Source organism: Lithobates pipiens, unplaced genomic scaffold (assembly GCF_037356315.1).
Source record: "Lithobates pipiens isolate NorthernLeopardFrog02 unplaced genomic scaffold, aLitPip1_a1.2 Scaffold_27, whole genome shotgun sequence".
NCBI lineage: Eukaryota > Metazoa > Chordata > Amphibia > Anura > Ranidae > Lithobates > Lithobates pipiens.
In genome coordinates this window covers 173,321,603-173,345,692 of record NW_027507788.1, presented here as the reverse complement: position 1 = coordinate 173,345,692, position 24,090 = coordinate 173,321,603, and the positions used below count along the sequence as shown (strand labels likewise).

At 44.0% G+C, this 24,090-nt stretch overlaps 1 protein-coding gene across 1 annotated transcript in view; it reads right to left on the bottom strand.

Annotated features, from left to right (window-relative positions):
- LOC143934350 (opioid-binding protein/cell adhesion molecule homolog) overlaps nucleotides 1-24,090 on the bottom strand; it is a 611,266-nt gene that overhangs the window by 39,962 nt on the left and 547,214 nt on the right. Inside the window, exons 3-4 of the mRNA XM_077457906.1 lie at nucleotides 17,935-18,167; nucleotides 30-155 (exon numbers count right to left, since the gene is read on the bottom strand). Of these exons, the coding sequence (XP_077314032.1) occupies nucleotides 30-155; nucleotides 17,935-18,167 (359 nt within the window). The remainder of the gene's footprint in view (nucleotides 1-29; nucleotides 156-17,934; nucleotides 18,168-24,090) is intronic.

Sequence of the window (24,090 nt, the reverse complement as noted above, 5' to 3'; positions counted from 1 at the left end):
GCCACAGTCACTTTACAAGCTGTACTTACATTTCTCATGATAGTGTTTCCACGTCACAGCAGGCTCAGGTCTGCCAGTGGCTAAACATCGCAGAATCACTGTGCTGCCCTCATTCACTGTAATGTCTGAAGAGATATTCAAGATTTTTGGAGGAACTGTTGGAAAAGAACAGAAAGAAAAGGATGAATAAAGGGGGAACAGAGATGGGGGGTGTGGTTGGGAACAGGGGAAAGACAACGAGGGAGATGCAAGGGGGAGCAATACTTGGCAAAAATTGGAACTGGGTCTTCTAAGTGGGGATTTTTACAATTAAAAGTAATGCAGGAAAACTTAAGAGATTAACAGCAGATTCAGACATCTGTTTAAGGCTACATGCACACTGGGATTTAAAAAAACGGCAGTGCCCCTGGCAGAAAAAAAATATTTTTTTGAGTGTTTTTCATACACAGTTTAGGTGAGTTTAGGAGAATTTAGATTTTTTTTTTCTGCCAGAAAGCTCCAATCATTAATGCAAGCCAGAGGGTTTTTTTTTCCCTGCCTCTAAACTTTGAGCTTAAAATATGCCTGTAAAAGTCCTAATGTGCATGGACACATAGGATAACACCAAGCTGCTTCTACAGGCAGAACACAAAACTCCCGTAGAAGCAACGTTTTTTTTAAGCCAGTGTGCATAGAGCCTTATTGTTTATGGAGAGTTTATGGAAAGGCTAAAGACATAGTTGCGAACATCTGGAGAAAGACATATTGTGATACCCTCAAAGGTAGATTGACAGCAGACTACAAGGGTTACTGGATCTAGAAGACCAGACGTGACTGAGTGAGATCTACAGGAGTTACTAGAACTAGAAGCTGAGCACGGATTGAGATCTACAAGGGTTACTGGATCTAGAAGAAATCCAGTGGTATATGGGTGGGATCTACAAGGGTTACTGGATCTAGAAGACCAGACATGACTAAGGGAGATCTACAGGAGTTACTAGAACTAGAAGCTGAGCACTGAGTGTGATCTACAAGGGTTACTGGATCTAGAAGAAGTCCAGTGGTGTATGGGTGTGATCTACAAGGGTTACTGGATCTAAAAGACCAGACATGACTGAGTGAGATCTACAGGAGTTACTAGAACTAGAAGCTGAGCACTGAGTGAGATCTACAAGGGTTACTGGATCTAGAAGAAATCCAGTGGTATATGGGTGGGATCTACAAGGGTTACTGGATCTAGAAGACCAGACATGACTAAGGGAGATCTACAGGAGTTACTAGAACTAGAAGCTGAGCACTGAGTGTGATCTACAAGGGTTACTGGATCTAGAAGAAGTCCAGTGGTGTATGGGTGTGATCTACAAGGGTTACTGGATCTAGAAGACCAGACATGACTGAGTGAGATCTACAGGAGTTACTAGAACTAGAAGCTGAGCACTGAGTGAGATCTACAAGGGTTACTGGATATAGAAGAAATCCTGTGGTATATGGGTGTGATCTACAAGGGTTACTGGATCTAGAAGACCGGACATGACTGAGTAAGATCTACAGGAGTTACTAGAACTAGAAGCTGAGCACTGAGTGAGATCTACAAGGGTAACTGGATCTAGAAGAAGTCCAGTGGTGTATGGGTGTTATTTACAAGGGTTATTGGATCTAGAAGGCAACCAGCAGTAACTGAATTATGATCTAAAAGGGTTACTGAATTCAGAAGAAGCATAGCAGTGGGTTCTTCATGAGTTACTGGGTCCTGTTGGATCTAAAAAAAGAACAGCAGTTATTCAGTGAGTTCTCTAAAGGGTCACTGAGTCCTGCTGGATCTAGAAGAAGAACAGCAGGGATTGAATGGGATTTACAAGGGTTATTAGATCTAGAGGAAGACCAGTGAAGACTAAATGGAATTTCCCAGGGTTACGGAATCTATAAAACGACGACCAGTGACTAAGCAGGATCTACAATAGTTATAGACTTATGGCCTGTACACATGATCAGAGAATCATACAAAAAATACCACTTTCGAACTGATCATACCATAATTTGATCATTAATACAGAGCTTTCGAGAGACGATCATGACAATTCGGCAATCCGATGGGACAGGCACAACATTTTTTCTTGTACGATACCAGATTGTATCATTTTCATTTAATCAGTACAGTTGTCATTTAAAAATACAAAAAAATACAAATACACTACAACACAATGTATCACTTTCGTATTTTTATTCTGTCGTACGAGAATTTTCATAACTTTAGTAAACTCTTCATTTTCGATATGAAACTAGCATGAAAAAAAAAAAATTTAAAAAAAAAAAAAGGGACAATCATTTGTTTGATAATTTCATAGTGTTTAGTACCAGGCACTAGAAGAAAGCTGGTGAGCTATACTGAATCCAAGAAAACCAGCAGTCACCAATTACACTAAATAAGATCTACTGGATCTAGAGTAAGACAACAAGAATGTGTGAGCTACAATGATTTCTACTGTATATCAAGAAAAAGTCCATCGGTGACTGAGTAGGATCAAAGAGTGTTACTGGATCCGGAGCTTAATGGTCTAGACATTATATTCACCCCCTAGCCGTTATCTGTGGACATCAGTAGCGGGATCTCATATTAAAGTAAAAGCAGGGTTATAGTGTATCTTTAGATTGTTGGCTTTGGAGAGAAGATTCCCCTCTATCTTGTAGTATGTTTAATCAGTATCTGTCTTTCTTTTAACAATTCTACCACACTGTGTGTCTTTTGCCAGGATTTTTGCAGTAGAGGAGGCATCCGGCAATTTATATTTTTAAACAATAGTATGATTTCGGCACACACACATGGCTGCTGTGAAAGTAAGTGCTTAGATAATGATATATTTATTTTTATTATCCTATGGCATTCTTAGTATTTACTTAGCTACCCATATAAAAAATTGTCTGGAAACAAGTGGTGCAATTGAATCATTTCACAAAGTCGCATAAAATGCCGCCATTTATAACAGTAATAGAGAGCTGCATTTTGGAAAGTTTGATATCATTATATCTGTATACACATCATAAGCAAAAGCAAGCCATTCATCAAGCAGCTGCAATGTCTTCCAACGAAGATTGGGTGACATCTCCACATTGAACCATACATTTTCAAATGGAACTGACAATATAGTAAAGGCTTGAGTGAAGCAAGGTTGGTCAAAGTAGCCTATCAGTTCTTAATAATCTCCAATCATTTGATTTTATGTCACTTAGCAAGTTTCTAGCACAGGGAAATTGAAGAGAAAATTTTCAGCAAACTGTTATTACTATAAACTTTAAAGAACGAAACAACACCGAGACTGAAGTGGCAGATGATTGTCATTTCTTCATGTTTGTGGAAACCTTTTGCCATAATAAATATGCACATGGGACTGATATGCAAATTATGCTAGAAGAAAATGTACTCAATGTCTATAGCAATTATTTAGCTCTCAATGCTCAGGAAAGGTTTGAAAATGAAGCAAAGATTCCAATTGGTTTTGAAAATGAAGCAAGGATTCCAATTGGTTGCTCTAGGCAGCAAAAATTAGCACACTCATTCTACATCTTCCCCTTTGCATCTTTCTGGAAAATTATAGCCGATTCCAGAAAGATGTCTGCAGATGCTGCCCAAAAAATGTATGTCCTTTTAATGGAAACTCACCCAATAGGTCATCGTGCAGTAATATAGATTTACAGTTCCTTGAAAAAGTATTCATACCCCTTTAAAATTTTCCACATTTTGTCATGTTACAACCAAAAACGTAAATGTATTTTATTGGGATTTTATGTGATAGACCAACACAAAGTGGGACATAATTGTGAAGTGGAAGGAAAATAAATGGTTTTCAACATTTTTTACCAATAAATATGTGAAAAGTGTGGCGCGCATTTTTATTCAGCCCCCCTGAGTCAATACTTTGTAGAACCACCTTTCGCTGTAATTACAGCTGTAAATATTTTTGGGGATGTCTCTCCCAGATTTGCACATCTAAAGAGTGACATTTGTGTCCATTCTTCTTTGCAAAATAGCTCAAGCTCTGTCAGATTGGATGGAGAGTGTCTGTGAACAGCAGTTTTCCAGTCTTGCCACAAATTCTCAATTGGATTTAGGTCTGGACTTTGACTGGGCCATTCTTACACATGAATATGCTTTGATCTAAACCATTCCATTGTAGCTCTGGCTGTATGTTTAGGGTCGTTGTCCTGCTGGAAGGTGAACCTCTGCCTCAGTCTCAAGTCTTTTGCAGACTCTAATGCTACGTACACACAATCGGACTATCCGGCGGACTTAGTCTGGAGGACAACCTGCCAGACTTTGCAGCGGAGGTCCGCCGGACTTTCCAAACAAGCGGACCTGCCCACACACGACCGGACTTTTCTGGCGGGACTGTGACATCATAAGGGGTGGGGTCACCATGTGACATCACCCGGTGACCCCGCCCCTTGTCCCTATATAAGTTGCCACACAACGCGTCCCTGCCATTACAGCCAGAGAGAGCGTCGTGTCAACATCGGAAGACGGAAGAAGAAGAAGAGCAGAAGAAGCAGAAGGCAGCGGCGGTGACAGAAGACCAGGCCAACACTAGTAAAAGAGCTGGAAGAAGAAAGTGGAGGCCCGGCAAGAAGAACCGAAGAGCGGGACAAGACCTCCGAAGAGCGGGATAAGACCCCCGAAGTCGGAAGAAGACCCCCGGACGGCGGCGATGAAGGAGAAGGCCGGGCTCCTCCGCTGGTAAAAGAGCTAGAAAAAGAGCAGAAGATAGTGGAGGAGTTCGGCGAGAAGACCCCCGAAGACAGAAGAAGACCCCCAGGGCTGTCTAATAAAGTATTTTAAAGACCTGTGTTGTGTTTTTTTATGTACATTTTTTTCCCCAGGTGAATGGTAGGGGTACATTGTACCCCATACTCATTCACATAGGGTAGGGGGCAGGAATATGGGGGCCCCTATTAAAGGGGGCTCCTGGATTCTGATAAGCTCCCCGCCCGCAGACCCCGACAACCAATGGCCAGTGTTGTCGGGAAAAGGCCCTTGTCCTCATCAACATGGGGACATGGTGCTTTGGGGTGGGGGGGCCGCAGGGCCTCCCCTTCACCAAAGCACCCCCCCATGTTGAGGGCACACGGCCTGGTACAGCTCAGGAGGGGGGATGCTTGCTCGTCCCCACCCCCTTTCCTTACCGACCGGGCTACGTTCTCAGATAAGGGTCTGCTATGGACCTTGGGGGGGACCCCACACCATTTTTTTGGCGTAGGGCTACACCTTTAAATCCATACCAGGTGACGGGGGTCGTGAGGTGTCAATCTTGCAGATGGAGGCGGCAACATTCACTTCCTTCGCTAGTTCCGTCTACCTGGAGCCACGTTCAAGATGAACGCACTTTTCTCCGTGTGTGGGCAAGTCCGTTCATTTCAAAAGTCCGGCGGACAAGCACACAGACAGGCGGACTCGGCAGCCCGGTGGACAATTTTGAGTCAAAACTTCTTTCTAAGTCCGCCGGACTTTTGGGAAGAAAAAGTCCGCCGGAGCCCACACATGGGCCTGCCAGACCAAGTCTGCCGGATAATCCGATCGTGTGTACGCGGCATAACAGATTTTCTTCTAAGATTGCCCTGTATTTGGCTCCATATATCTTCCCTTCAACTCTGAACAGCTTCCCTGTCCCTGCTGAAGAAAAGCATCCCCATAACATGATGCTGCCACCACCATGTTTCGCGCATGGTGTGTTCAGGGTGATGTGCAGTGTTAGTTTTCTGTCACACATAGCGTTTTGCTCTTGGGCCAAAAAGTAAAATTTTGGTCTCATCTGACCAGAGCACCTTCTACCACATGTTTGCTGTTTCCTCCACATGGCTTCTCGCAAACTGCAAACAGGACTTCTGGATTGAACAGTGCTCCTTGAGATGTTCAAAGCTTGGGGTGTTTTTGTATAACCTAACCCTGCTTTAAACTTCTCCACAACTTTATCCCTGACCTGTCTGGTGTGTTCCTTGGTCTTCATGGTGCTGTTTGTTCACTAAGGATTTCTAACAAACCTCTGAGGGCTTCACAGAACAGCTGTATTTATACTAAGATTACATTACACACAGGTGGACTCTATTTACAAATTAGGTGACTTCTGAAGGTAATCTAGTAACACTAGATTTTAGTTAGGGGTATCAGAGTAAAGGGGGCTGAATACAAATGCACGCCATACTTTTCAGATATTTGTAAAGAATGTTGAAAACTATATATAATTTTCCTTCCTCTTCACAATTATGTGCCACTTTGTGTTAGTCTATCAAATAAAATCCCAATAAAATACATTTACATTTTTGGTTGTAACATGACAAAATGTGGAAAGTTTCAATGGATATGAATACTTTTTCAAGGCACTGTAATTCCATAGTGTATGGCCAGCTGTAACTTTATCATGACTAAGGTAACTCAGATGTTCACCACTTCTTACAAACTATCCCTTATTTACCTATCACAAATAAACCTATCTAACAATACTGAGAATAACACCAACATTGAGAAAATGTGGCCCGAGTGGCCATATATTAATAACTACATTGCTTTAAAACAGAAACAATAAGTCTCACCATCAAGTAACCACAACTTAAAAATTGCTGATCTTGTGAGGCACCACAAACCAATCCGGTTTGTATCTGCGTCTCTCTGTCAATCCCTCTTCTGGCTTCCGCTCACCCAATGAATTAAATTCAAAATACTAACAAATACATTCAAAGCCATCCACAACTTAGCCCCCAGCTACATCACTAGCCTAGTCTCTAAATACTCTATCATTCTCTTCGTTCCTCTCAAGACCTCCTGCTCTCTAGCTCCCTTGTCACCTCCTCCCACGCTCGCCTCCAGGACTTTTCCAAAGCCTCTCCAATCCTATGGAATGCCTTACCCCAATCTGTCTATTTATCTCTTACTCTATTCGCTTATAGATGATCCCTGAAAACCCTTCTCTTCAGAGAAGCCTATCCTACCCACACCTAACAACTGTATTTTCATTTTCACCATCAGCTCACCCCCCACAGTTATTATCTTTTGTTTCCACTTGACCCTCCTTTCTAGATTGTAAGCTCTAACAAGCAGGGCCCTCTGATCCCTCCTGTGTTGATTTGCATTGTAAGTGTACTGTCTGCCCTTATATAGCGCGAACTGTTGGCGCTATATAAATCCTGTATAATAATAATAATATTAAAAACTCCCCAGCCACACAACATTGGCTCAAGGACAACCCACCTTGCGCAGATACGCAGATACTTACTATTTACCACGTCCCAGTAAACCCACCATTAGCTGGGATATCACAGAGGACTCCATACCTTAGATGGGTCCCCTACCATGAATTATAACTGAGTAATTTGAACGTCTCCGAAGACCCCTACCTCTTAATCATCATTGTCAACATAAACAAATCCAACACCGGGCAAGAGGGTGGGAAGTTTCTTCACATCCGTTGGGTCCAACTGATTACTGTCCAAACTGAACCCAAACCTGTATACCCACTGCAGCCCTCCACCTCTCTGAAAACCACCCAATCCTGGTGAGTCGCATCTCCGGCCGATATAACCCTATCCTAGCTTGTTCCCCTGTCCCCCTTGTCATGCAGCCCTACGCCTATTTTTTATTTACTTCGGGCTTCTCTTTATAGGTACATGAGGCTTAAAACTTACAATGACAATTGAGGTGAAAATTTAGGGACCCATGTGACCCTTTTCAGATCCTGCATTGATATTGCTCTCCTGAAAAATAATATGCAGGAAAACATCTCACAATCCACTCACAGAATTATAATAGCTTTCATTCATTAATTATTATTACAAATCTGTAGTAATGATCAACTAAGAAGAAAGTACATGCTGCTGCCAGAGCTGTACAAAAAGCATTACCAATTCATCTAAGCAATTTTTACTAAGCAAACTGTACATTAAAATGCTATTAAAAGCATAAGGCCTTCTTATAACAGCAATCTTGTCACACAGAATTGCATTCTAGACGCCTCAAAATATTAACTAGGCAGCACAAACTAACTACAGTCGTTGTGCCTCTCTCTATGCAATTCCACACAAGAATAGTGAACCATGATGACTGGCCATAGGGATTTCAGGACAGGCTCCACTACTCACAGTTCTCAGCAGGATTCCACATTGCACAACCCTTGTGTACCTACATCACAGTGCTCACTCTGCTCCTGTACTGAGCTCTGTGTGGATCACAGGGGCAAATCCACCATAATAATCAAAGCACTCATAGGGAAAGAGGAAGGAGGGGAAAGGGAAGGAATGGGGACAGAGGTGAAATGAGGGGCAGGGGTGAGACTGGGTACAGAGGAGGAATGAAAAGCAGAAGAGGCACTGGGGACAGAGGAGGAATGATGGGAAGGGGAGGAATTGGGGAAAAAGGGGAAATGAGGGGCAGAAGAGGGACATAGGAGGGTCTAGGGATAGAGTAGGAATGAGGCAGGGAAAGGGAATGACTGGAACAGAGGAGGGATAGGGTTAGGAGAAGGGATGATGGTCCAAGAAGAGATGGGGAGAGAGGATGATGGGGTACAGACAGGGCCGGTGCTACCACTAGGCAAACTAGACAAGCACAAATGGGCAGGGCAAAGGGGGTGGAGTCAGGGGCGGAGCCAATAGGCGCGGAAAAATTAGGTTTTGCCTAGGGTGTAAAAAATCCTTGCATAAGCCCTGGGCACAGAGAAGGAATGTGGACAGAAGAGGGGTGGAGAAGAAATAGGGACAGGTGGACAATGGAGACCAGAGGATTAATGGAGACAGAAGAGGAGTGGTAAGTGGAGGGGCAGGGGACAGAGGAGTGACAGGGAACAGAGTACAGAGGGAAGACATATGAGTAATGAAGGAGAAATGAGGGGCAGGAGAGGGGCTGGAGACAGTGAAAGAATGAGGGGCAGGGATGGGACTCAGTCCAGTGGAGAAATGAGGGGAAGGGGAGGGATTGGGGACATAAGAGGAATTTAAAGGGAGGGATTGGGGACATAGGAGGAATAAAAGGCAGGGGAGGGACTGGAGACAGTGAAGGAATGGGAGGCAGGGATGGGACTGGGTGCAGAGGAAGAATGAGGGGAAGGGGAAGGACTGAGTACAGAGGAGGAATTGGGGCAGGGGAGGGACTAGGGACAGAGGAGAAATGAGGGGCAGGGGAGGGACTGGAGACATAGAAGGAATGAGGGGCAGGTATGGGACTGGGTACAGAGGAGAAATGAGAAGAGGGGGAGGGACTGGGGACAGAGGTGGAATGATGGGCAGGAGGTGGATTAGGGAAAGAGGATGAATGAGGGGCAGGGGAGGGACTGGGGACATAGGAGGAATGAGGGGCAGGGGAGGGATTGGGGATAGAGGATGAACCAGGGGCAGGGGAGGGACTGTAGACAGATGAGTAATGAGGGACAGAGAAGAGACAGAGATAGAGGTGGGATAGGGATGGATAGAAGAACAGAGAAGGTATGGGGATAGAGGAGGGGCAGGGAACAGTGGAGGGCCAGAGACAGAGCAGAGCTTTAGGACATACTGCAAGAGATAGTGACAGACTAGAGACATACTGCAGGAAATGGGCACAGATTCGGGCACACCATAGGAGACAGTCAGAGACGCGATATATTACAGGAGACAATCAGAGACTGGGGATACAATATAAAGACTGAGGATATACTACAGGAGAAGGTCATGGACTATGGCTAGGCTACAAGAGGCGGTCAAAGAATGTGGATTTATTACAGAAGAGAGTCAAAATCAAAGGCCAGAGACTTAATCCACAAGATTGTCAGATACAGAGTGTATATTGCAAGGGATTTCTATACACTACTGCTAGTACAGCCCCTGCACAAATCAATGATCCCAAATGCACTGATGGCTGCTGTAGCCTGGGTACTACACAATAATTGTTGAAGGGCTATAGGATGGTAGCCAGGGCTGTATAATGTGTTCAGTGAGCGGAACTGCAGCTACCATCTATCTTCAAAGTGGTCAGAAATGTGACAGAGCCCCTGTAGTCAGGTGTAGCACTCCTGGGCAAAGGTGTCCAAACTGGCCATGCATATACTCATCCAATAAGGGTCACAAACCATAGCAATATTTTGCTTTTGAAGTTTTGCACATGATGATAGTTGATTGGAACCTATAGGCACAGAAGGTCTGGAAACGTAAGTGCAACTGATAAACAGGTCTCATAGAAGGTCTCAATTAGAAGTGGTCTGAGCAGGAGCTGTTAGTAGCTAGTGATGAACTCTTATGATTTATTATTCAGTTTCTTCTACAGAATACAGTGCACAACATCTGAAGCTCACCTTGTTGAGGTTCCCCATCAGTCATTAACAAACATCCACCTATTCTTCACCCTAAGGTTAGCTCTGCTTCTACCTAATAATTACAACCCTCCATAACAGGTTTAATTAGGTTCACGAGAGGCTGATTAATAGCTCATTATTTAAAGTGAATATTGTATTATACCCAAATGATGTTCCAGATGTATGAGTGTGACATGTGGAAGGGTCGTTGGTTCAAGAAAGGCAACACTTATAATTAGTGATATCTAAAATGTTTTTTAGATACATACTATATATATATATATATATATATATATATATATATATATATATATATATACATATATATATACATAAATATATATATACATACATATATACATATATACACACACAGTATATATGTATAATGTGGGAAGCAACTGAAAACTGTAAGCCACCATCATGCAGTTGGGTGAACAAGTCAGTAGGCATGGTGTATCCGGCAGTTAATATTAGTAAGTGACAATTTATTCCTTAGCACTTTTTATGTCTGTTCACTAATGATAATCCAGTGTTTCTTAGACAAAGTGGTCACCATAGCAATGTGCTCTATTAATAACAGTATAGAAAAGTGGTTCCTACTGTCAGTGAAATATGCAGAGAAGGGCCCCTGGCTTCAGTTGTGTGGCCCTTGGTATCAAAGAGCAGCCAGTAAGCAAGTTCTTTTTTTATCATGCAGCATTCAGGTCCCTGGTATCATACAGTAGATGGATTTGGGGGGCTTTGGTATATTAGAGCAGCAGGTGTGGGGCCCCTGGTACATACCTCCCATCTTTTTGAGATGGGAATGAGAGAGACCTATTAGCAAAAGTGTGTAGGCATAGGACGCTCTAATGAGCGGGGCCCTCTGATTCCCCTTGTGCCAAATTGTAATGTAACTGTAATGTCTGCCTTTATTTTGTTAAGCGCTGCACAAACTGTTGGTGCTATATAAAACCTGTATAATAATAATAATAATATAATAATCCCAAACAATTATTAGTTAAACCCACAAGGGTTTTTTTTTTTTTTTACCACTACTATTCCTTTATGTTGGCTTTTGAAATTTACAAATGCAGCAATTTAGAAATTGGATAAAAAGGTTTATCACTGGGAAACACTTTTTGAAAGATAAAAAGTGCATTTTATATAAACTATATAGATCAGACGAAAGTCAGGGACAAATTAGGAAGACAGAGGGACCAAACCAGGGACAGTATCTTCAAATCAGGGACAGTTGGGAGCTATAGTATACCTGGTATAATACAGCAGCCGTTATGGGGCCCCTGGTATAATACAGCAGATGGCGTGGGGCCCCTGGTATAATACAGCAAATGTCGTGGAGCACCTGGTATAATACAGCATATGGTGTGGGGCCCCAGGTATAATACAGAAATGGGACACCGTCTGGGTTACCGTATTTACTAAAGGCAAATCCACTGTGCACTACTAGTGCACTTGGAAGTGCAGTCGCTTTAGATCCTAGAAGGGGACATGCAAGGACAATAAAAACAGCATTTTTGCTTGCACATGATTGGATGATAAAAGCAGCAGAGCTTCCCCTAATTTCAGATGTTTTCCTAAGATCTACAGCGACTGCACTTCCAAGTGCACTTGTAGTGCACAGTGAACTTGCCTTTAATAAATCAACCCCCATGTTATAGACTTAAAGGCAAAACGACCGTGCACTTTTGCAAGTGCAGTTGCTTTCATTTTCCCCAAAGCTTAGTAACTGTTGTAAAGCTTTACTTTGTAAAGAATACCCAATCAGATGCAAGGAAAATAAATACACAGCATTTTAGCTTGAACACGATTGGATGATGGAAATCAGCAGAGCTTTACCACGTTTACTAAGCTCTTGGAAAAATGAGTGCAACTGCACTTGGGAAGTGCATAGTCTATTTGCCTTAAGTAAATCCACCCCAAGTATCATACAGAAGCTTTCTATCAAATATAAGCTAGTATGGCTGGTGTACAGCCCCGGTCTCATACATCAGCTGATAGGAGGACCCACTGAAAAGTCAGCCCAGTTCTCCAGGAACCCAAACCCCTCCTTTTAGCCACTTGTTCGTTTTCCTAATCTCCCACTGCCTCTCTGGCTCGAGGTACCGGTAGTATTTCTAAAAATATAACCTTGGAGGTCCTTCTCTTCAACTTAGCTCCTAAGTCCCTGAAATCGTTATTTAGGACTCTCCATCTTCCTCTAACTTTGTCATTGGTACCCACGTGTAACATGACAACTGGATCTTCCCCAGCCCCACCCAACAATCTGTCCACCCGATCCGCAATGTGCCGAACCCAAGCGCCCGGTAAGCAACATACAGTTCGGGGCTTCCGGTGCCTTCTCTGTCCTTCTAATAACTGAATTCCCTACCACCATAATCTGTCTTTCCTTACCCTTAGCCTTGCCCCCACCCTCACTGAAGGAGTTTTTCCCTTGGCAGCTAGGGGCGTCACTGTTCCAGCAATCCTGCTCCTTGACTGGTTTCCTCAATATCATGCAACAGGGCAAACTTACTTGGCTTTTCCAGCCCAGGACCAGCCTCCTTGATGCTTTCCCCTCTACTCCGCCTAACTGTCACCCAGCTACTCTGCTCTTTTGCCTGCACCCCTGTAACTCCACCTGCCTCTGTGCTGGCCCCTGCCAGTGCCTGTCTGGTACATTCAAAGCTTGCTTTCAGGTTGGAGAGGCATCCCAGTGTTGCCAGCTGCTTCCCTAGATTCAGGACCTGGGCTTCTAAGAAAGCAACATGCTCACATTTTGTGCAGCAGTATTCGACCTCGATCGGATGCTCATGGAACACATACATATCACAAGATGTGCACCGAGTCGCATTTCCATACCTGTTGGACACATTACTCACTAATTTAATGGGGATACTCCTAGAGCAGTGATTCTCAACCAGGGTTCCTCCAGAGGTTGCTAGGGGTTCCTTCAGCATTGGGCAATTTCTGCCTCTGAGATAAGTTCCCACTGACACCATTGATCTTTTTAGCTATCTGTAAGGAGGTAATTCTTCCCAATGACCACAAGTGTAAGGACCATTCTTCCCACTGACCATCACACTAATGTATCATGAGTTGTAGATTTATAATTTTTAACAGGGGTTCCCTGAGACCAGAGAACTATTTCAAGGGTTCCTCTGTGTTGAAAAGGTTGAGAAAGGCTGTCCTAGAGGATTAGGAGTTTTACTCTGACCGAATAACTGTAAACTTGCTTCCTGACAATAATTTATTAGTACCCCATTACTCATAGGACTCAGTACACAGTTACTCCCATTTATCCAGTAGTACACCATACACAGTTGCTCAGCACTCAGTTACTCACAGTACTCAGTACTCTCAGTAGCTCATGGACTCTTTGATTCTTATGCCGCGTACACACGGGCGGACTGTATGGCCTACTTAGTCCGTCGAAACACATTTCAGCGGACAGTCCGCTCGTGTGTGGGCTTCAGCGGACTTTTTCAGCGTGCAGTCTGGCGTACTAAGTATTTCGGATTTTTCGAAATTCTGTCCGTCATACTTTGGTTTCAGTGGACAATCCGCTCGTGAGTAGGCTAGTTCGACGGACTAAGAATGGCGCATGCTCAGAAAGGATTTACACGGCGGAAGGGTGCATTGCTGTGTATTGGACTTCCTATTTCTAGTCCCGTCGTACGTGCTGTACACGTCATCGCGCAAGCTTTCGACGGACTGTTTGTGCATCCGTGTGTGGTCAAGTCCGTTCATTCGAAAGTATGATGGACTGTCCGTCGGATTGTATGACGGACTAAGTAGGCCATACAGTCCGCCCGTGTGTACGCGGCTTTAGGAATTGACAGACTTTTCTTTTCTAACTGACTCATGGAATCATAAGTTCTTCCTAACTCACAGCCATTTTTCTAGTGAAAGTACACTTCTTTTGTGCCAATGGGTCACAACAACAAAACTTGACTGGGACATTCTAACACATGAATATGCTTTGGTCTAAACCATTCCATTGTAGCTCTGGCTGTATGTTTAAGGTTGTGGTTGGAAGGTGAACCTCCACTCCGTCTCAATTCTTTTTGCAGACTCTAACAGGTTTTCTTCTAAAATTGCCCTGTATTTGGCTTCATCCATTTTCCCGTCTACTCTGACCAGCTTCCCTGTCCCTGCTAAAGAAAAGCATCCCCACAACATGATGCTGCCACCACCATGTTTCAAGGTGGGGATGCTGTGTTCAGGGTGATGTGCAGTGTTAGTTTTCTGGCACACATAGCTCTTTGCTTTTAGGTTAAAAAATTCAATTTTGGTCTCATCTGACCAGAGCGTCATGGTAGGTTTGCAGTTGTGCCATGCTCTATTTTAGGATGAGATGTTCAAACTTAAATTTCTCCATAACTTTATCCCTGACCTGTCTGTGTTTTCCTTGGCCTTCATGATGCTGTTTGTTCACTAAGGTTCTCTAACAAACCTCTGAGGGCTTCACAGAACAACTGTATTTATACTGAGATTAAATTACATATAGGTGTACTCTACTTACCAATTATGGGACTTCTGAAGGCAAATGGTCCCACTAGATTTTAGTTAGGGGTATCAGAGTAAAGGGGGCTGAAAATAAGTGCACGCCACACTTTTCAGATATTTATTTGTAAAAAATTTGGAAAACCATTTATCATTTTCTGTCCACTTCAAAAATTATGTGGCACTTTGTGTTGGTCTCACATAAAATCCCAATAAATTACATTTACATTTTTGGTTGTAACATGACAAAATGTGGAAAATTTCAAGGGGTATGAATACTTTTTTCAAGGCACTGTATATCTTGTGCTGTTCATTTTTTTTTATGCAAAATGCTACATATGGCCACTAGATAGTGCTAAACATATAAATTTAAATGTTAAAGCTGAACTCTGGGCAAAATAAAAAAAATTCCAATGCAGTGGGGCTGTTCCCTTACTCCACAGGTCATTTGCTTGTTTTTGTCTAGGGGATTGAAGAATGGAAATACACTTGCATCATCATCTGATTCCCCATCCCCCGCACGAGAACAGTCCCTGTGGCTCCTGCTCCCCTCCATGGTCTAGTGATCTTGTGCGGTGGACTGTTCCTGATGTCATCACGTCCATAGAACTGCTTTGAATGTGAGTACACCAGGAACAGTCCATCGTAGGGGAGCACCGTTTACGGGTGGAGCAGAGGATCAGGTGAGTATATACCTTTCTCCAATCCCCTAGACCAGTGGTCTCCAAACTGTGGCTTTGCTTTCCTTTATCCCACCCTTAGGGCCGGTTCACACTGCGAGCAGCGGCGAGGCGTCTCCGACTTCCTCGCCGCGACTTGCAGGGGGGGTCAGCGGCGACTTGCAGAGGACTTCTGCATAGAAGTCAATGCAAGTCGCCCCCGAAGTCGCCCCGAAGTAGTACAGGAACCTTTTTTCTGAGTCGGAGCGACTCGAGTCGCTCCTCTCAGAACGGTTCCATTGTACTCAATGGGGACGACTTGCGGGAGCGAGGCGAGGCGAGCCGTGTCGCCTCGCCTCGCGCCGCAGTGTGAACCGGCCCTTAGGGCACCATTCCTTCCACTGAGACAAGACACTATTCATTCCACTAGCGCCAACAATGGGGCACTATTCCCCCCAATGACACCAATGATGGGGTAACATTTCTCCCCCTGGGAGCACTGGGGCACTCTTTACTCCCAGTGACCCCAGTACATTTTCTACTCTTCTACTCCCACTGCCCACAATCCGGCACTCCTAAAATCTGAAGGACAATAAACTGGCTCTTGATTAAGAAAGTTAAGAGACCTCTGCCCTAGACAAAAATGAGCAGTTGACATGTGCAGTACAGCCCCACTGCATGGGGAAACTTTTTTTGTTTTGTAAAAAATCTATGTTTTACATTAGAACAGCACAGGAAAAGCCTATTCACATTATCTTTTTATGCCCCTTTGGCACAAAACAAATGAACTTTAACTTGGCAAATGTCTACGCAAATTCTTGATAAATCAACCACTATGTGTTCATAATAAACTGTTAAAAAAATAATCTTTGGAGTAATGGTGATTTTCTACTACATATTTCTGGTTCTGAACAACACCATTACTTGTAGTTGCTTCAAAAGGCCACCAAGTCAAACTTGGTCTAGCACTATGAGGCCATAGATATTTTGTTACCAAACAGAACAGGCCAGAGCAGAAGGGAATCTAGGTGTAGGGGCCACATGACTGGGGTGGTTGGGCAGGCTAAATGGTCAATTTTACAAGTTAGTGTCAATTGGGGATTTGCTATTGGCTCAGTGGTAAGATAGGGGTTCAGCCTGGTTACTGGGTTGGAGTCAGGGGCAGTTTCTTTCAGAAGGGGGTCAGCAGGAGAGAGACATCGGCACAGGTAGCTTTTCTTTCCCTACCTCCCTCCCTATCTTTTCAAGCAGTGTGGTTTAATGTTGTGTTTTCTCATTTAGGTTAATGGCTGCAGGGGTCTCGGGTTCTTGAAGGTCAGAATGTTGGAAGGTATACAGTATGTGGTGTGGAACGGGTTGGGCCTATCTTGGTATGGGTACCTTCCCTATCATGGAAATAATTGGCTATCGGTTAGCAGGCTGCATCCGGCAAAAAGAAATTAGTAATAGTTTGTCCCTGAGCTGGTGGAATTGCAGCTAGGGGCCAGGATGCCTAGGTGGTGGTGATACAGCCGATGCGATAGAAAAACTTTCCTTCATGAACCTTAGACATAGCAGTCAGTTTAAGTTGGGTACAAAAAGTTGAGTTATATAAAATTTTGTTATGGCTGTTAATAAAGGGGCCTCTATGGTCATTTAAAATCCAGATGGTGTTGCGTATTCCTTTTCTAAGGTTTATTAGGCAACCTATAGGGTTGGTATCAGGAATGGGGCAGATGATACATCAGCCATACACCAGTCATGACTTGAGTAAGCAGCCACATAACCAGCTATAAGGCTCCTAGTATACTCTGCTAGAACAGAAAGTTTACATAAGGCAAGTCGCCCCCGTTCTGTACAATGGAACCGTTCTGAGAGGAGCGACTCGAGTCGCTCCGACTCAGAAAAAAGGTTCCTGTACTACTTCTGGGCGACCTCGGGGCGACTTGCATTGACTTCTATACAGAAGTCATCTGCAAGTTGCCGCTGAGGTCGCGGCAGGTCGCGGCGAGGCAAGTCGGTGTCGCCTCGCATCGCCTGCAGTGTGAACCGGCCCTTAATGTACACTACTGAAGTCGCTCCGACTTCAGAAAAGGTTCCTGTACTACTTCAATCCGACGTCTAGGCAACTGGTACCCATTGATTTCAATAGAAGTTGCCTCCAAGTCTGATCCCCTGTCTTAACTGAAGCAACTTTCCAGGAAGTAAAAATAGTTTTCTAGGCAAACCCCTCCCTCCCACAGAGCTGATTATTATGTGATTGGCCACTGGTAAAGTCCCCTGTCCTGGAAGCAACTTCAAGTTGCCTTGTAAGTTGCCTCAAGTCGTGCTGTGATTCATACTCAAGTCGTGTCCAAGTTGCCTCCCAAAGTCTCGCTCAAAGTCGTGTTGCCCCTGTGTGAACCGATCCTGGTACCTGAACAATTCAATTGAGAAACAATAACACACTTTTTTACAAGAAATGAAATGAAAGAAAGATGTGTGCTCCGATCAAAGTAACTTCATGATTAGGTAAAAATCATTCTTACCTTGTACAATGAGGTGTACACGGGAGGTTTTGGGGTGATTGTCTGTCTGGATAGAGCAGGTGTATGGTCCCTCATCATAGATGTCCACATTTTGGATCTCGATGCTGTACAGGGTCTTGGTGTTGGCTACCAGAACCACACGGGGGTCTATGGACCACTTATCGTTGCTGGTGTATAAGATGGTGCTGCGGTTCAGCCAGGCCACCCGCGTCACTCGATTGTCCACCGCGCACCTGCAGATTTAAAACCAATATGGTTAAAGATCAGAAGTTAAATCAATTCAAAGAATGTGACATCTGCAAAAAAAAATTCTCCATTAAAGTAAAATCGATCAATGAAATATTAATGCTATGGCAGAAAGCGCTGCAACTGTGTCAAAGTCACCAGGTCCCCTTCGGCAGGCTTTTCAGTGGGCTTCTATTTAGGACTGAAGCTTCTTGTCATGTGATTACCAGCAACTTCCCTCTTATGCTCCCACATTTATATGTGAGACTCCACTGGGCTCACAAAGAACAAATGGTGCTGAAAGCAGAGAATATGCAGCATCAAGGCCATTCAGAAGAAAGACAAGGCCGTAGCAAAAAAATAAAAAATAGGCGAAGAGCTTCATGGTAGGGGACACAGTGATAATTGACAAGAAAGGGTTAATTATAGGCAGTGAGGAAGGGAAGGTTATCAGGATTGGCTGGTTGTTTTGTGAGGGGAGACATGCAGTACGGAACACAACAGCAGACACATGGTGGATCCAAAGAAGAAGGAAGTCCCGCCCTCCCACCCTTCAGATGTGGAATTTTTTCATTTTATTAGCCTAGACATGTGGCTGTTGGGGTCTATGGAGTAATCTTGCCACCTCATCCCTTTAAAACCAAACACATATGCATTACACAAGTTCTGTGGCTGATTAAGGTGGTAATTAAACTCACTTGGTGCCTTATCTGCATTCAATTAGCCTCAGAACCTGTGTAATTCATATGTGTTTGAGTCTAATGGGATGAGGTGGCAACCCTCCTGTGGAGGCATTAGCAATTTGGAGCTGTAATTTTTGTCCCCGAGCCGGTGTTGTGCGGCTGGGAATAGTAAAGTGAAATGGGTTTGCCCCTGAGACGGTGTTGAGCGGCTGGGGATAGTAAAGTGAAATGGGTTTGTCCCTGAGCCGGTGTTGCGTGGCTGGGGATAGTAAAGTGAAATGGGTTTGTCCCTGAGCCGGTGTTGCGTGGCTGGGGATAGTAAAGTGAAATGGGTTTGTCCCTGAGCCGGTGTTGCGTGGCTGGGGATAATTGGGTATAATGGTGATACTCAAGCTGAATGGGGTATCTGATGCCTCCTAAGACCTGCAACCTAGTTCTAGTGATACATTATGGGTACTGGTTTTTGATTGATAATTTTAAAGAGATTTTAATATTTATTTGTTAAAAAAATGGCCAAACTGTCACTTTCCTCCAGTTCAGTGTCGAGTGTCATTTGTATATACAAAGTTCGGGGATGTTTAGGATTGGTATGGGGATGGTTATTATCTGGGGTACCCTAGCCATGCAGAAAACGGCAACTCCAAAGTTTTTCGGCCAGATAATGATGATTACAGGGCCAATGTCACAGTTATTCAGCAGGCAGGTTGAGTCTTTTGGATCAGTGGGACATGTAATGTTTCTAACCTACAAACAATGAATAGAGCTTTGTACTAACACTTCCCACACAGCATAATGACATCAATGGTAAATCTGAACATACACATCTACAGCTACTACAATCTGGGAGACATTTGCACCTTTTCCTGTTTACAACTGATACTATGTGATACAATGTAGCTTTGTTTGTTAGGCCACTTCTGATAAGGTTGCCATGCTCTGATGGCATTGATTGATGATGTCATCAAGCTTGTTGTTTGCATGGCATTTTTGAAAAACCCTTAGAGTAGGGTGACCAGACATCCCCAGTTTTCGGGGATTGAGGACAATGTCCCTGAACCAAGTCTGTCCCTGGTTTTGTCCCCGGATTGGATTTGGACAGTGCAGAATAAAAAAAAAAAATTTGAACTACACCCCTCCCCCCCCCGCGCTCTGCCACTCCTACTAGCTTTAGTACTACTAGAATTATGGTAGTTATTCTGTGCCCCTTTCTGATGATCATGTGCTGGTCAGAGTGGAGAGAATATTTCTTCAGTTTAAGGTGCATGCTCGTTCTGCATGCTAAGGTGCATGCTCATTCCACTTCTCACCCAGTAGTACTCGGGGCCCAGAGAGTAAGACTTGACAGGCTGTGAGGCAGGCTGTGAGGCAGGCGGTGATGGGCAGAGTCGCTAATTGCCGCCATTACTAGTAAAAAATACGTCCCTGGATTTCATTAAAAAAATCTGGTCCCCTTACCTTAGAGAGTGGATATGAAGGTCTTTTAGGGTTAGACATACTGAAGATATCCCAGTCTGCAGTATACAGGTAGAGGCCACGTGGACACAGGAAAGAGACCTCTGTTCATAGGATACAGGTTGAGGCCACATGGACACAAGGAGCCATGTGCTCTGATGGCATTGATTGATGATGTCATCAAGCTTGTTGTTTACATGGCATTTTTTAAAACCCTTAGAAAGCGGATATGAAGGTCTTTTAGGGTTAGACATACTGAAGAGATCCCAGTCTGCAGTATACAGGTAGAGGCCACGTGGACACAGGAAAAAGACCTCTGTTCATGGGATACAGGTTGAGGCCACATGGACACAAAGAATCAGTGACCTCTGTCCATAGGATACAGGGAGAGGCAACATGGACACAAAGAAGTAATCTTTATCCATAGCATACAAGGAGAGGCTGCATAGACACATTAAATAAATCTCTGTCCACACTATAGAATACAAGAACAGGCCAGAGGGAAACAGAGATGGAATCTCTGTCCACAGGATGCAGGTAGAGGCCACATGGACAAAGGGAAGGGGTCTCAGTCCATAGGATACAGGAAGATGCAAACTGGAAACAAGGTAGGGATCTCTGTCCATAAGATACAGGGAGAGGCCAGATGGACACAAGGAAAGGAGGATCTCTGTCCATAGGAGACAGGGAGAGGCACAATGGACACAAGGAAGTGGCGATCTCTATCCATAGGATACAGGGAGACGCAGAATGTACACAAGGAAGCAATCTTTGTCCATAGCAAATGAGGACATGCTACCTGGAGACATTGAAGAAATCTCTGTCCACACTACAAAATACAGAAACAAGCCAGAGGGATGCAGACAAAGGATCTCTGTCCACAGGATGCAGGTAGAGGCCACATGGACACAGGGAAGGGATCTCAGTCCACAGCATATAGGGAGAGGCTACATAAGAGTAGGAAAATAATCTCTGTCCAAAGGGTCCAAAGGCTACATGGACACAGGGTAAGGATCTCTGTCCATAGGATACAGATAGAGGCCTCATGGATACAAGGAAAGGAGGATCTCTGTCCATAGGATACAGGATGAGGCAACATGGACATGAAGAAGCATACACAGCACACAGAGAGAGGCCACATGGACACAGGGTAGGGATCACAGTATACAGGGGGAGGCTATATAGACAAAAGGAAGGGATCTCTGTCCACAGGATACAGGGAGATGCCACATAGACACAAGGAAGTAATCTCTGTCCATAAGATATAGGGAGAGGCCACATGAACATGATGAAGTGATCTGTGTCCACGGAATACAGAGAGAGGCCACATGGACATGAGGAAGCAATCTCTGTCTATAGAGTACAGGGGGAGGCCACATGGAAACAGGAAGGTATCTCAGTCCACAGTATACAAGGAGAGGCCACATAGACACAGTAAGGAATCTCTGTCCATGGGGTACAGGGAGAGATCACATGGACACAGAGAAGGGATCTCTGTCCACAAAATATAAGAAGAGGCCACATGGGCACAAGCAAGCAATATCTGTCCATAGGATACAGGGAGAGGCAACATTGACACAGGGAAAGGATCTCTGTCCATAGTACAGGGAGAAGCCACATGGACACGAGGATGTGATCTCTGCCCATGGGATATGTGGAGAGACCACATGGACACTGGAAAGGGATCTCTCTCCACAGGATACTGGCTGGGAGACGCCATGTGTACACTGGGAAGTGATTTCTCTCCACAGGATACTGGGGGAGGCCACATGGACAAAGACACACATGGCGAAGGAAAGTTTAGTGCAACATAAACAATTTGGCAGCTAAATAGGATATTTATTTATACAGATCTCTATACCAGACCTAAAAGGAGGGACATCTGAGGAATAATGAGGGACAGAGAGATTATGTTCCAAAAGATAAAGTTAGGACATTTATAATTGTGCATTACAAATAGGACCTTTTTAGTGGTTTTGTTCTGTTCTCTCACAACTGGACACACTGTGCTACAACACACCTGGAGCTTGCAGACTGGATAAAAGATGGATACGCAGAAAGGTAGGGAACTCAAAGCATGGGATTCTGCCATTTTTAAATAAGTGTATCAGCAAAATGCAGCTGGTCTAGATTTTCTCTACAGAATTCTTCAGATCAATTTAATGGTGAATAAGAATTTTATTCCAAAGAAAATCTTATCCAGGGGACAGAGAACCCACAGAACAGAAATGTGGAAGATTGCTGCTCAGTGTCTACAGATACCCAGTGGAGCTCTTCTAGCTCACAGCATAGCACACGACTCCTATCCAGAAGGCCTGAGACATGATTAGCAGGTGGCCTTTCCTCACTGTGAAGAGCATTGACAACCATGATGGATAAGACGTAGGCACTGGCACTAGGCACCCCACTCTCACAGTGACTACACTGAGAGATGAGGCACAATCAACACGAGGAGCACCTCTGCACTGAGTGCTGCTAACAGTATGGAGATAGCATGAATGGAACACCAGTAAAAAGTTCCATAATATGACGTCATTTTCTCCTGCGAGCCCCTCTGAATTTTCAAATCACCCAGAGAACTAAATACAAAACTGGACCTGAATCAATGCAACTCCCAGGCAGGGACAAGGTTCTGGTACAAACTAATCCTCATTATAATAACTTGGACACAAAAGAAATATACCACATGAAAGAAGGTGCCACAGCTAAAAAAAATCTCCTATATCTAATCAGCCCGTCAATGAAAGAGACAGCATGATCAGTATTCACAATGAAAGAGATAGATTGATCTTCTTCTATGACACAACAAATCATGAATCCAGGGACCCAGACAGTATAGGAGACTATAAGTGACCCAACATCTTCCAAGTACCATCTGTTTCACCAAAATATAACCTGTTCCCCCCAAGTATCACCTGTCCCCCCAAAGTATTGTTTTCCCAAGTTTCATGTGTGCCCCCAAAGTATGACATGTATGCCAAATTTTGCAGATGCTTCCAAGGATTATAAATGCCCTTCAAGTATCATATGTGGCCTTAAAATTTTGCATGTGTTCCTCGAATATATATTATGTACCCCCCAAAGAATTATGTTTGCCCCCAAGCTTTACTTTTGGCCCCCATGTATCCACAGTGCGACTCATCCTTCTTCCCAACTGTCCCTGAGCTGATTGTATCAGAGCTGATTAATAGACCTGCATGAACACAAGCACTGATTAGTTATAAAGTAGGTTATCTTGCTTCATATAAGCTGGACTAGATAAATGAATAAAATTGCTATGGGAAACACCACTTTGCATTCAAAATAATTTGCTTTGTACATTCTCGTGTTTTTGCTCTTGAAATTAAAATAACCTCCACAGAGTTGCCTCATAAATCTTAGGGGGAGACCAGAGGCCGTGGAATGATCTGTGTAAAAGCAGTGTTAATTTTGATGTCAAATTTCATTTTGGTTTAATTATAGTCTTTTGATTAAAATGCCATTTTAGTTTTACCGTATATACTCGAGTATAGGCCGACCCGAATATAAGCCGAGGCCCCCAATTTACCCCCAAAAAAACTGGCAAACTTATTGACTCGTGTATAAGCCGAGGGTGAGACATGCCTGTCCATCCCTGTGTGTGTGTCCGTCCATCCCTGTGTGTCCGTCCATCCCTGTGTGTCCGTCCATCCCTGTGTGTCCGTCCATCCATCCCTGTGTGTGTGTGTGTCCATCCATCCATCCATCCCTGTGTGTGTGTGTCTCCATCCATCCATCCATCCATCCCTGTGTGTGTGTGTCTCCATCCATCCATCCA